Consider the following 13,479-nt stretch of genomic DNA (forward strand, 5'->3'; position numbering starts at 1 on the left):
TTTCCACGGGGCCGCAGAAATTGTAGGAGAAGGGTAAAAAGTCTTGTTCACTCACATTTCAGAATGGTCGCGAGCTGTCCATCAGACCTAGCGGAAGCCGTCACATCAAGAAGCAGACCTTCGTGGTGCATGCTGGGACTGATACCACGGGGGACATCTTCTTCATGGAGGTATGAGAAAGACACTTTCAGCATTCACTTTCCTGGCCCTTCCTTGTACATGCAGTTGGCCTTGTTCATGTTTTTTTTTATTGTGCCCCCAGAGATGGCCTGACGAGTATCTGAATAGATCGAATTTACAAATCATCGTCAAGAACTGTCAAAACTCTGCAATTTGTAGTTTCAGTAGATCTAGCGTTTAGCTCTACAGTGGATATCAAATAATTGCATCCTTTGCCTCTGTCCATCTCCCCCATTCAGGTGTGTGATGACTGTATAGTCCTGCGCAGCAACATTGGCACAGTGTATGAGCGCTGGTGGTACGAGAAGCTCATCAACATGACCTACTGCCCCAAGACCAAGGTCCTGTGTCTGTGGAGACGCAATGGCCAGGAGACCCAACTCAACAAGTTCTACACCAAGAAGGTGAGCCCCTACCATTAGCGCGTCGAATACTGAAATGCAACTAGCAATTATGAATACCTTTGATCTCCGTGTTAGTGGAACCTGTGATTAAGGTGACTGTAAATTGTGACTTTCGTGTCAGACTTTGTACAGCCACTTTTTGTATTCCATAATCTGAAATTCAAATGTTTTGTTGTCTAGTGTCGCGAATTGTATTACTGTGTGAAGGACAGCATGGAAAGAGCTGCTGCCCGACAGCAGAGCATTAAACCAGGTATGTGGGTGTGCACGTTGGCTGGAGTCTCTTTCTTTGAGGCACCACCAATGTATTCTTGCCCTGCGTTTTGAAAATGGATGGCCCTAGGGCAGTGGTATTCAAAGTCTGGGTCGGGACCTAGAGGAATTACAGTGGGGTCACCAAAATATATTTAAAAGAAATGAAGAGTACAGATTAATGTATGGGACAATATACAAACGTTTTTGAGAAAGATAATTTGAAAAATGAATTATTGAGTAAATGTATTTATTGGTTTCTTTTCATTTCGATAAGGGAGATGAAAATGTCATGAAATAAAGGTTATTTGTTCGTGTAAAAATGGAAATGTGCCGATTTTTACGGTTGTCATTACATTTGGCCCCAAAAAATGGGGTCCCCGATGAAGAAGTTTGTATACCGCTACACTAGGGGCTAATAACAGTTAGTAATAGTTCATTAGTCTATGGAAAAGTAGAACTTTGGGATGTAGGAATAACTCTGAGTGAAGGTGAGCTCTACCCTACTTCTTTATCGTCCAATAAATTCTATAACCATTTGAGTCAATCAGCTCAGTTGGCCAAGTAAAGACTTTTCTGTCTGTCATCACTAACACTTTTCAAAAGAGATGTACAGCGGAATGGATAGGGGAGGGATCCTTTGGTTTAAGCCATCTGCCCCTCTCTCCATAGGTCCAGAGCTGGGTGGAGAGTTCCCTGTGCAGGACATGAAGACTGGCGAGGGAGGACTGCTGCAAGTCACCCTGGAAGGCATCAACCTTAAATTCATGCACAGCCAGGTAGGAGGCCTGTATTACCACATACACACGCACACGCAAAATCATTTAACCTCCTTCCAACCACCGCAATTCTTCTCCTCGTTTTCTGTTTTCTTTCTCTCTCACACACACACACACACACAACAGTGGCTCACTTCCTCTAAGGTCCCTTTTTTAAAAAAAGAGAGAATAGAAGGAATTTATCTTTGACATTGATACATTTTTATAGCCTACTGAATTGAGTGAAAAAGCAGAGTACCAGTCACTGTTTTGATCAGGACCTTAGAGGAATAACTCATTTTTGTGCTTTGTCTTTCTATGATTTAAAATATGTTATGATTTATTTGTGCAGTCACTAAGATGTATGTTTCAAGATGAAAACACATATCCACTTAAACATTTCTGTTAAAGGCCTCCCGAGTGGCGCAGCGGTCTAAGGCATTGCATCGCAGTGCTAGAGGCGTCACTACAGATCCGGGTTCAATCCCGGGCTGTGTCGCAGCCGGCTGCGACCGGGAGAACCATGAGACGGCGCACAATTGGCCCAGTGTCGTCCAGGTTAGGGGAGAGTTTGGCATGCACTCGGCATGCACGCGGACTTCAGGTCCCCAGCTGTACACTGTTTCCCCCGGCTGACTTCTGGGTTAAGCGAGCAGTGTGTCAAGAAGCAGTGCGGCTTGGCAGGTCGTGTTTCGGTGGATGCGTGGCTCTCGCCTCTCACGAGTCCGTATGGGAGTTGCAGCGATGGGACAAGACTGTAACTACCAATTGGATATCTTGAAATTGGGAAGAAAAAAGGGGTACTTTTTTATTTATATATATATATAATCATAATTGGACATTTAAAAAAAAAAAATATATATATATATATATTAATACAAAAATATTCTGTTCATGCTTAGCATTCTTAGTTGTGGTGCCCAAACCTTGTCGTTTGTGGGGGAAGGCGAGTGTTCTGTTTGTGTAAGAGCGATTTGTGCAGGTAAGACAGATGACCTTGTGCAAAGACTTTTCATTAATAATTGCCATTTTATTTTACCGTTCTTTTCAAGTTTTGTCCCCTTGACCTGCATATTAAAGTTAGATGAAAAATACCTCATGTATTCACAACTTTTGGGGTTGGGGCAATTCCATTTTCTGAATCAACTTGAGTAAGAATATAATTGACCTCAGTCCACAAGTAGATCTTTTTGGACCCAAAGGAAATGCTTGGATCTGAAATAACAATTATACAATTGCTCCGCCAATGATTGAGGGTCATAGGAGTGGCACTCATTTAATATAACCATAGTGAAGAAACACACTGGACATATCACACTGTAGGATTGGGGCAAAAACACATTGAATCAACACATGGGAATGCCTACTCATAAACTAAAACTCTATTGTAGTAGAATAGAAAACAATGTTTTTCACCACTACATTCTTTGAACTGCCTTCTTGATTTATTTAGATCACACAGTGCACCTAATTGAAAGGAATTAAGGCTAGACATCGCAGTGGCCAATCGAGAGTGTATTTGATTGTGTCTTCTTTTTGAAGACATTGCTATGGTTGAAGAACAGTTACATCATCATCATATCGAATTGAACAAGGGTACAACAGTCATAATGTTGTAATATTCTTTCCCTACTACAGACACTTAACCTAATTTACCTTTTAGAAACAACACATACGTGCTGCTTGGAAAATTCAAACCACCTCTTTTTTTCCCACCGTCAGCTCTGCAGGAGCTCATGCACCAGTAGTAGATGTCATATTCATAGACATCATTCATGCAATAAAACATATTTTTTAAAACAAACACTTAACGGTCTTGTTTTAATAACTTTTTCATATAATAGTTCATGCCCAACCCATTACGTTTTGCCAGTGCAGGCCCACCCAAGCTTCCAGTGACAGACGGGTCACTGTAGGGTTAAATACGCGGGCATGTTACAGAGGGGTGAGGTTGTTATAGGTGGCAGCCTGTTTTGTTGGGGAGGCGATGTGGCTGACTGCCCTCTTGTACCTGTACTACTGAGCTGTTGGTGCCAGCCCTCGTTGCTGGAGGAGGGGGCATGGAGGGCATTGGGGGCGGGACTGGGTTCCCAGCCGTCAAAACTGGTTGAAATTATGTAATTACAACCAGAGTATTGGTTTTTGGTAAACTGGTAGTAATTATGTAATTTTCTGGGTTAGGCCCAGGAACGAACCCCAAAAAAAGTCCAGCTGTTTAAAGTATAGACTAGACCAAGTTTCAGTAGTTATTTTCCCACCTTTCGTAGTTTAGCACTTCATCATTCCAGTAGAATTTTCTGTGACAGGTATATTAGCATTGATAGCTGTTAATACGCCAAGTCCCGTCCATTAGGTTGATAGTGCAGCGCCCTCTTTGAGCGACGTCCAGTGTTTGTGCTCTTCTGTCCGATAATAATCCAAACCGTTTCTCTTCCATGCTCTCTCCCCCTGCAAGGAGCGGAAGGTACACAACCTCTGCCGTGTTTGCTTGTTAGCGGTTATGACTTTTTTTTTTTGGGGGGGGGGGGGTCTTTTTCCCCTCAATTTCTTTAGCTGTGTGTGGTCAACTTTATTTTATGTGTCCTCATCTCTGTTTTCATATGGAATTTCCATGTATGCTAAGCATTACATGGGCCACAGTGCATTTGCATCAGTAGGGAAAACGGAAATGAATTAGCAGTCGCCATTGCTTCACTGTTGACAACAAATGGCCACAATAGCTTTGCTGATGCACACTTTATCTAAGGCACTATAGTGTGAACAAATTACCATATTATAGTTTCATTCAGCAAGTAATCATTAATAGCACTCACTTCATCATAGACCTTCCCACAATGCATTTCTACTCACCTAACCCCAGCCCATGTAAGCATTCAAACATGGAAACTTCTGTTCTGTGCTGTCCTGTTTCATTTTGGTAGCGTTTCTAAAAGCTTGCATATACCATTTTTTGTATTTCTTTCCCTTTTAATATTGACTAGATGATAATTTAACGTTGTTCATTTTCTCTCTGAAATGTTTCATTTCAGCATGTTGTCATTGAGTTACTAATGTTCTGTCTTGTTGTTTTTTTTTGTTTTTTTTGTTTTAGGTTTTCATAGAGCTGAATCACATTAAAAAGTGCAATACTGTGAAGGGAGTCTTTGTCCTGGAGGAATTTGGTAATTACCACATCTATTGATTCTAGGTCTGTACTCGACACGGCAGTAACTCAGCTTCACGACAGACGAAAACGCTGACGCACAGAGTTAGCAACTATAACGACTCGGGGTTCAGTGGATTCACAACAGCTCTTGCTTACCTCAGGGCAAATATAGTCAGTGCTAGAGTTAGCTAGTTTCATTTGTCAATTTGAGAAGTCCAGCCCTCACAAATATGAATGTTTGCTTATTTTCATATTTATTGCTGATTTATAAAACAAGACAAAACAGCCCTATTTGTGAGGTTTGTCTTTATTTGCTGTGTTTTTAGTTTTTAACCATGAGGTCTTTGGAGTCAGGCCTGCTGTGTTAAGATGGAAGACTTGATGCACTGCTTGTTTCTGCATCAGATTTTTGTAAGGATCAAATGTTGGAAGTTAGAGCTTTAGGGTAGGAAATCGTTTTAGGGTTCACTCGACCAAGTAAGATGCTATGTGCATGAGAGGGAAATTCATCAAAGCCCAGAGCAGAGGGAAGCGGAGCCACAGATCGTATTTGAACTGTTTTAAACGCTCATCAAGAATAAAAGACACATACGTTAATGATGTTCTCAGTTGAAGCTGAATTATCTCGCTCGATCTTCAGGATAGAAGGATGCTAACTTGTTGGATATGGCCACATTTGGGTTGCATTGAATAGGCACAAAAAAACAACAACAAAAATCAGAAAGAAAAGGAAATTATACTTTCTTAGGCACGTTCAGGTAGGATCTCAGCCATTTTCAAAACGTTTTCTCTCAATGGTGCCTACTAAATGTGACTGGGGATTCCTTTCCTGAGACCAGGGCTAGTATTTGGATATTTAGAGCATTTCCTTCAAGATGTGTACAGTAGATGGTTTATCGTGTCTTTTTTACACTGCCATATTTGAAACAGACAACCAGTGACCAATGAGATTGTTAGGAGAGGCCTAGATCTGTGAGGTTATAGCCCCCATTAATATCAGCGCTGGACTGGGTTACTGCCGTGTCTCTGTGCTGCTTTTGTTAATACGTCACCCTCATCCTTGCCGCTATGAAAACCTTCATTCTCCAGCAGGTAAAGTGCTGTCACCTTTCTCTTCTCCTTTCCTCACTTAAGAGCATTCCTCCTCTCCGCTCCCGCCTTCTCTCATGCCCCTCCTTCTTTATGCAGAATCGCCCTCGTTCCTTTCTTGTAAACTTTGGCTGGGTTTCTGCCTGTCCTGACAGTTTATTAAACTGAAACTTCCTGCCCCTAATTTTTTTTTTAAAGCAAACCCCTCTAGTGTTGTTTTTTTTTCCTCAATGCTTTGTGGTTTCGAGGCCAAGGATTCTGGCTACTTGACTTGACAATGTGGGGAGCAGAGGGCTTTGTCTGCCCCCCCCATTCCCTCCCCCTTTTTTCCCGACCCCTACTTATCGTTGTCCCCACAGTTACTAATGAAAAGTCTGTCCACCGACACTGGCTTTGAACGTGGTCTAGGGAGTTGGGCCTCATTAAAAGGACACTTTGGGATTTTGGCAGTCTACTTCCCCAGAGTCAGATGAACTCGTGGATACCATTTGTATGTCTCTGTGTCCTGTGTGGATGTAGTTTTGTGAGCCCATAAACTTCCAGTCATCACACAAACGCTAGCTTGTAATTGTTTTAGTTAGCAACTTCCTTCAAACTGCACGCAGAGACATACAAATTGTATCAATTAGTTAATCTAACAGTGGAGAAGTAGGTAAAGGGCCTCCATGCCAAAATCTTGAAGTATCCCTTTAACAGCTTATGTATTTGTGTCTTTAAGTAGTCAGTTTCTTGGTTGGCACACTTTTTTTCCCTATAATGTCTTGCTTTGTTTCTTTCACATTCTCCACATTTGTTTTACATTGTTGTTGCTGTACACATTTGCTCGCACTGTGTGACTGATTTGTTTTTGTATTTTCAAGGCATTAGTGTGAGTTCTTTCCTTTTCCGTGGGCCACATATGTCCTTCTTTACACAATCATTTGGATGCCTGTATTCTAATGACTTGCTGCTACAAACAGTTGAATCTATTCACCAAAACAAATCTAGGAACAGTAAGTAATGGGGGCAGTAAAAACCACTTTTTAGGAAACAACAGAACCTATACTACTGTTCAAAAGTTTGGGGTCACTTAGACGTTTCCTTCTTTTTGAAAGAAAAACATTTTGTCCATTAAAATAACATCAAATTGATCAGAAATACAGTGTAGACATTGTTAATGTTGGAAATTACTATTGTAGCTGGAAACGGCTGATTTTTAATGGATTATCTACATAGGCGCACAGAGGCCCATCATCAGCAACCATCACTCCTGTGTCCCAATGCCACATTGTGTTAGCTAATCCAAGTTTATAATTTTAAAAGGCTAATTGATCATTGGAAAACCCTTTTGCAATTATATTAGCACAGCTGAAAACTTATGTCCTGATTAAAAAAGCAATAAAACTGTCCTTCTTTAGACTAGTTGAGTGTCTGGAGCAGTGCAACAGTGCAAGAGGTCCAGTACATTAGTGTCTAGTTTGAGAAACAGACACTTCACAAGTCCTCCACTGGCAGCTTCATTAAATAATACTCGCAAAACACCAGTCTCAACATCAACCGTGAAGAGGCGACTCCGGGATGCTGGCTTTCTAGGCAGGGTTTTCTGATCAATTAGCCTTTTAAAATGATCAACTTGGATTAGCTAGCACAATGGGCCATTGGAACACAGGAGTGATTTTTGCTGATAATGGGCCTCTGTGCGCCGTTTCCAGCTGCAATAGTCATTTTCAACATTAACCATGTCTACACTGTATTTCTGATCAATTTTAAATGGGTGTTTTTCTTTCAAAAACAAAGACATTTCTAAGTGAACCCAAACTTTTGAACTGAAGTGTGTATATATATATATATTTTTTTTTATCAGGTGAGAAACTGAGCCAGCTCATACAGGTATACTGTTTGACATGTACCACAAGGATAAAGCTGGCGGCAAGCTAGAAGCGAGGTTGAAGTTTGGGTGGTTCTCGGAAACGAAGCTAAATAAACAAACTAGCCAGCTGTTTGTCAGAGCTGTTTCCAGTTGGCCACTTGCTGTGGACTGGGCAGACTAAATCCTCTAACTTTGCGATCTCATCTCTGGTGAACTGCAGACAGTCTTCAAGATGGTAGTCCGGTATGCAAACATGGTGGAAACATAACCAAACTGTCCCCAAGTTATATTCACACAAGCAGTTTTCCATATTTAGCTTGAAAGATGATGGCTAGCTACCTAACTTCGAGGTGGCTGTTTGCCAGTCAGCATAGCTTGTGGAATACTATGTGTGTTATGCCCTGGGAGTGCGACCCTAGCCCCCTGTGTCTTCGGTCAAAGAGACGATGCAAGCCGTTGATTGACTGTGAACACTTTAATTCCACAGTAACCAAAATAATGGTGAATATGTAGTCGTGGAAATTTCTACTAGAGAAAAGAAATGATAATACAACATTAGTAACGTATAATAATTCACTAGATGAAACATTGACATAGGTATACAATAGGAAATAAGCAGGGGAAATATGCATAAACATACAGAAAATAGTATGCATAAATAGTCATAAGGAATGTACACAAACATAATGGCAAGAATACCTAAGAAATATGCATACATAAATAAGTGGTTGGGATATATACATAATAGGTGATACACATGTAAACAATATGCATATATTGCTTGCAATAATAAACCGTGCCACTAGTCAGCAGGTGAGCCCTGTAATGGCTCTAATTGCAAAGGCTGACTGACATCCGTGAACATGCCAAATAGGGCGGTGCTAGAAAACGACAACTCTTTAACGGCTGCATACAAACTCAAAGTAGACCGCCCTCGGCCCTGAACTCTTTACATCGTCACGTCCGGGTGTTCCTTAAATGTCCCTTGCCCAAGCGAGGGAGAGTGTTGATCGAAGAGGCAACGTCCTTGGTGGAAATCTTTAAGTTTTAACTTAAAAACAACCAACCTTAAGGCTATTCATGTTAACGACGCTGGGCCAATTGTACGCTGCCCTATGGGACTCCCAATCACGGCCGGTTGTATATATACACATTTCATAATTCCCAAAAATATGTATATGAATCTAAGGTTTTATAGGCTCCTCACTATGAGACTAAGCCAATTTTACAACGCTAAAATCAATGTTGTCTAGATACGTTTTTTTTTTATCAAGCTAGGTTCATAATGTTTTTCTGGCATGCCGAAAATGCAGCCTTGTTGATTAAATGTAAAACTTTGCGGCCACCAGCTTGACATGTGACTACAGTTTGTATTGAATTGTGGGTCATATCAACCCTGCAAGTGGCAAGTTCTTCACTCGCTCCGTCGAGCAAAATCGAGGGCCAAGGGGGCAACGTTTGTGAATTGGACCTCCATTTAAGGTGGCAATAAAACTACATCCGGTTTCAATGGGGATTCCCAGAGGGAAAGGCTGAGGGACTAAAAATCACGTATTTGGACTGCAGCCTAGTGAGTGATTTTATTTCCCCATAGAGATTAACAGGCACAAATAACATGCAGGGTGTAAGCATACATGGTAACAAAAGGGATAGTAAGTAAGATTATATGGAATATAAACCTGTAATGGATATAACAAAATGCTGTTCTGACCACGGTTTACCGCAACGGTGAATGGACCTGTCAGAGGAACAGTAATGGAAGCCTACATAATATGCAGCTAAACAAGGAGCGTGGACTATATGTTGTAACCGAATACTGATATATTAATTTGTAATAGACAATATATAAAAGGTGAGTAGGCTAGCATAGGCTGACCGGGATAAGTTAACTTTCTACAATTTTGCCTTGCTATCTGTGGGGATATAGAACAGGCATAGCAAAAGTATTGTAATCAGATTGTAGATACTTTAGAGGATTACATGTAGGGGGAAAATTATGACACCGTTTTCTCTCATTTAAGTTGGTTCCACCTGAGTGAGTCTGACCACCAGTCAGAGACCACTATGATAATCACCAAATGCATTTGGAAACTTTTTGTCTTCTTCTCAGTAGCGGTGCATGGGTAATATCACTGGGGAAGCCAAGCCAGGACCATGCGGACGCCTCCGAGCGATCGGGTAGGCTGTTTGGAATATTTGACCTACAGCATGGTCAAGCAAGTTAATGTTTACGACATTTTCTGACAACTAAACAACTATTGATTTAGAACTAAGTAGAGTTACCGCAAATCGCAAAGAAAACAGACGCTGCCTCCAATATTCCAGCACCATTTCAACATCATCTATGCTTAGTCTAATAGTGACAACTAAAATATACCAAAAAACAATATAGTCTGATCAAAATGAGCTAAATATGATGTGGCTGTCCATTGTTCTGATTTGTGTGTTCATGCAGAAAAAAACATGTTGACTCACCCTACTACAAGCATTTCACTACACCCGCAATAACATCTGCTAAATATGTGTATGTGACCAATACAATTTGATTTGTTGAGAAACACCAATGTCTTCCTCCTCTCATTCATGTTGAAGAAACATTCTATGACTGTCATACAATATACACTTTTATAATTTGTTGTCATAGGCTACCTGGCTAAAATGCTTGCTCGCTAGCCTAACGTCCTTTCGTGGGCAACATTAACCTTCTACATATACAGTAGCTACATAGCTATTGAACTTTCAACCTCTCAGTCCAGGGGCACAATGTCTGAATTTATGGTTGGATCAGAATCGCTTTTATAATCATTGGTCAGTACGAAGAATTAAGTAAAACCAAATCCCTAACTCCATCCATGGCAAGGAAAGGGCCAATTTAAGCTAGCTAGCTAGCCACCGTAGGACAACACGAAATGCAACAATTGAGGTTGTTTCTGTCATTTACGTATTTTTTTTTGAAGCGATGTGAAATCCAAATCCAAACTGGTGTCCCTTGACACTTTTGGTGCACCAGGAGCATTTTTTATTTATTTTTTTACCTTTATTTTACTAGGCAAGTCAGTTAAGAACAAATTCTTATTTTCAATGACGGCCTAGGAACAGTGGGTTAACTGCCTGTTCAAGGGCAGAACGACAGATTTTGTACCTTGTCAGCTCGGGGATTTGAACTTGCAACCTTTCGGTTACTAGTCCAATGCTCAGGTTACACTGCCGCCCCATTCACAGTTGAGCGCACTCAGTTCAGCGCAACGCTGATTGGCTATTATTTTCTTTACAAAATTATCAAGGGAGGGCAAATGGCAACAATGTCATACTCTTTAAGACTGTGTAACTCTGTGTTGTTTTTTGTCCCACTGCTTTGCTTTATCTGGGCCAGGTCGCAGTTGTAAATGAGAACTTGTTCTCAACTGGTCTACCTGGTTAAATAAAGGTGAAATAAAACATGTGCAAATTTAAATGACCAGACAGCATCAGATAGATGGCCTACACATACGGAGACAGAGGGGCGCAGTGTCGCTCTCTCGGATGCTTTCTCCATGATATACAGCCTCTTGCGAATTGAAGGAAAATTATGAAAACGAATACATGAAAGATATATTTTTGGTACATTTTTCAAGGAAGCCTGGCTTCCCTTGGTATCCATGACTACACACCACTGCTTCTAATGCCTCATAAGGGAAAGTAATCCAAAGGTAAATGAAAGTAATCAATTATGTTACTGAGTTTGGGTAATCCAAAGGTTACTTTACTGATTACAATTTTGGACAGGTAGTAACAGATTACATTTAGAAAGTAACCTACCCAACCCTGCTGGTGACTGAGGGAGAAGGGGATTCTTCACCTAGATAGCACACTAGCTAGCTTATTAGCTGGCTAGCTACCTACATTGGCTTTCTTAGCGCATTGTTAGCACATTATTGAACTTCGCTTCGCAAAGACTATAATTTGAGATGGTTTACGAAGAACGTATTTTGCCTGCAAGAACCACCCAAAGTTGCACTTCGATTCTACTGTACCTCCCCCTTAAATATCAAATATATTTGCTAGACCTAGCAGTGGCAGAAAGGTAATTTTGAAAATGCCACACTTTTTCAGATAGTATATGAGAGTATCCACCGTCTTATACTTCAGATTTTCATCATGCCCAAGTGAAGCGTGTCCGGTCCAATCTAGCATATTCCCAAAGCAAATCAGGTAGCATCATTTTTGTGCTAAGTGTGAACTCTGAACCAGTTCAGTACTTGTGTGGACTCTTGGCCCACAGCCTCTTTTGCGTAACCTCTCATAGTCTGAAATCTCTTATCACATGCTACACCCGCTGCAACACCCAGCTCTAACACTCTTTCTTAAAGGGGGGTTTCAACCTCTTGAATCCTTTGTTTTGTCTCTTGCACCTGCACTTGTAGTTCCTGAAACTAAGGAAGTGGTGATCCACAAGTACAAGACACCCATGGTGAGTTAAACTCTTCCGCTCCTGTGGCTAACGCCATAATCTTGGCATTCAATTGCCACCAGATCTGTTTTAACAGTACTGCATTGCATATACAGTTGAAGTAGGACGTTTACATACACTTTGGTTGGAGTCATTAAAACTCGTTTTTCAACCACTCCACAAATGTTTTGTTAAACTATAGTTTTGGCAAGTCGGTTAGGTCATCTACTTTGTGCATGACACAATACATTTTTCCGACAATTGTTTACAGACAGATTAATTCACTGTATCACAATTACAGTGGGTCAGAAGTTTACATACACTAAGTTGACTGTGCCTTTTAAACAGCTTGGAAAATTCCAGAAAATTATGTCATGGCTTTAGAAGCTTCTGTTAGGCTAATTGACATCATTTGAGTCAATTGGAGGTGTACCTGTGGATGTATTTTAAGGTATACCTTCAAACTCAGTGCCTCTTTGCTTGACATCATGGGAAAATCCATAGAAATCAGCCCAGACCTCAGGAAAAAAAAATGTACACCTCCACAAGTCTGGTTCATCCTTGGGAGCAATTTCCAAACGCCTTGTTTGGAATTTGGACCGAATCACAAACAATAGTACGCAAGTATAAACACCATGGGACCACGCAGCTGTCATACCGCTCAGGAAGGAGACTTGTTCTTTCTCCTAGAGATGAACGTACTTTGGTGCGAAAAGTACCAGAACAACAGCAAAGGACCTTGTGAAGATGCTGGAGGAAACGGGTACAAAAGTATCTATATCAACAGTAAAACAAGTCCTATATCGACATAACCTGAAAGGCCGCTCAGCAAGGAAGAAGTCATTTCTTCACAACCGCCATAAAAAAGCCAGACTACGGTCTGCAACTGCCCATGGGGACAAAGAAGTCCAGCTATTGGAGTGGCCATCACAAAGCCCTGACCTCAATCCTATAGAGAATTTGTGGGCAGAACTGAAAAAGTGTGTGCGAGCCAGGAGGCCTACAAACCTGACTCATTTACACCAGCTCGGTCAGGAGGAATGGGCCAAAATTCACCCAACTTATTATGGAAGCTTGTGGAAGGCTACCTGAAATGTTTGACCCAAGTTAAACAATTTAAAGGCAATGCTACCAAATACTAATTGAGTGAATATAAACTTCTGACCCACTGGGAATGTGATGAAAGAAATAAAAGCTGAAATAAATCACTATTATTCTGACATTTCACATTCTTAAAATAAAGTGGTGATCCTAACTGACCTAAGACAGGGAATTTCTACTAAGATGAAATGTCAGTATTTGTGAAAAACTGAGTTTAAATGTATTTGGCTACGGTGTATGTATGTAAAGTTCTGACATGATTATGAAGAGTA

At 40.9% G+C, this 13,479-nt stretch overlaps 1 protein-coding gene across 30 annotated transcripts in view; it reads left to right on the forward strand.

The window, feature by feature from the left end:
- The window catches only part of LOC109895542 (MAP kinase-activating death domain protein), a 74,831-nt gene that overhangs the window by 59,607 nt on the left and 1,745 nt on the right, over positions 1–13,479 (forward strand). For 15 of the 30 annotated variants that reach the window (XM_031830625.1, XM_031830635.1, XM_031830628.1 and 12 more), the window contains 7 exons: positions 63–170; positions 420–584; positions 765–837; positions 1,509–1,615; positions 4,050–4,058; positions 4,686–4,755; positions 12,081–12,127. In XM_031830625.1, coding sequence (XP_031686485.1) covers positions 63–170; positions 420–584; positions 765–837; positions 1,509–1,615; positions 4,050–4,058; positions 4,686–4,755; positions 12,081–12,127 — 579 coding nt within the window. The remainder of the gene's footprint in view (positions 1–62; positions 171–419; positions 585–764; positions 838–1,508; positions 1,616–4,049; positions 4,059–4,685; positions 4,756–12,080; positions 12,128–13,479) is intronic. The other 15 variants (XM_031830630.1, XM_031830639.1, XM_031830638.1 and 12 more) reach the window with 2 other exon arrangements.

This window comes from Oncorhynchus kisutch, linkage group LG8, assembly GCF_002021735.2.
Source record: "Oncorhynchus kisutch isolate 150728-3 linkage group LG8, Okis_V2, whole genome shotgun sequence".
Classification (NCBI taxonomy): Eukaryota; Metazoa; Chordata; class Actinopteri; order Salmoniformes; family Salmonidae; genus Oncorhynchus; species Oncorhynchus kisutch.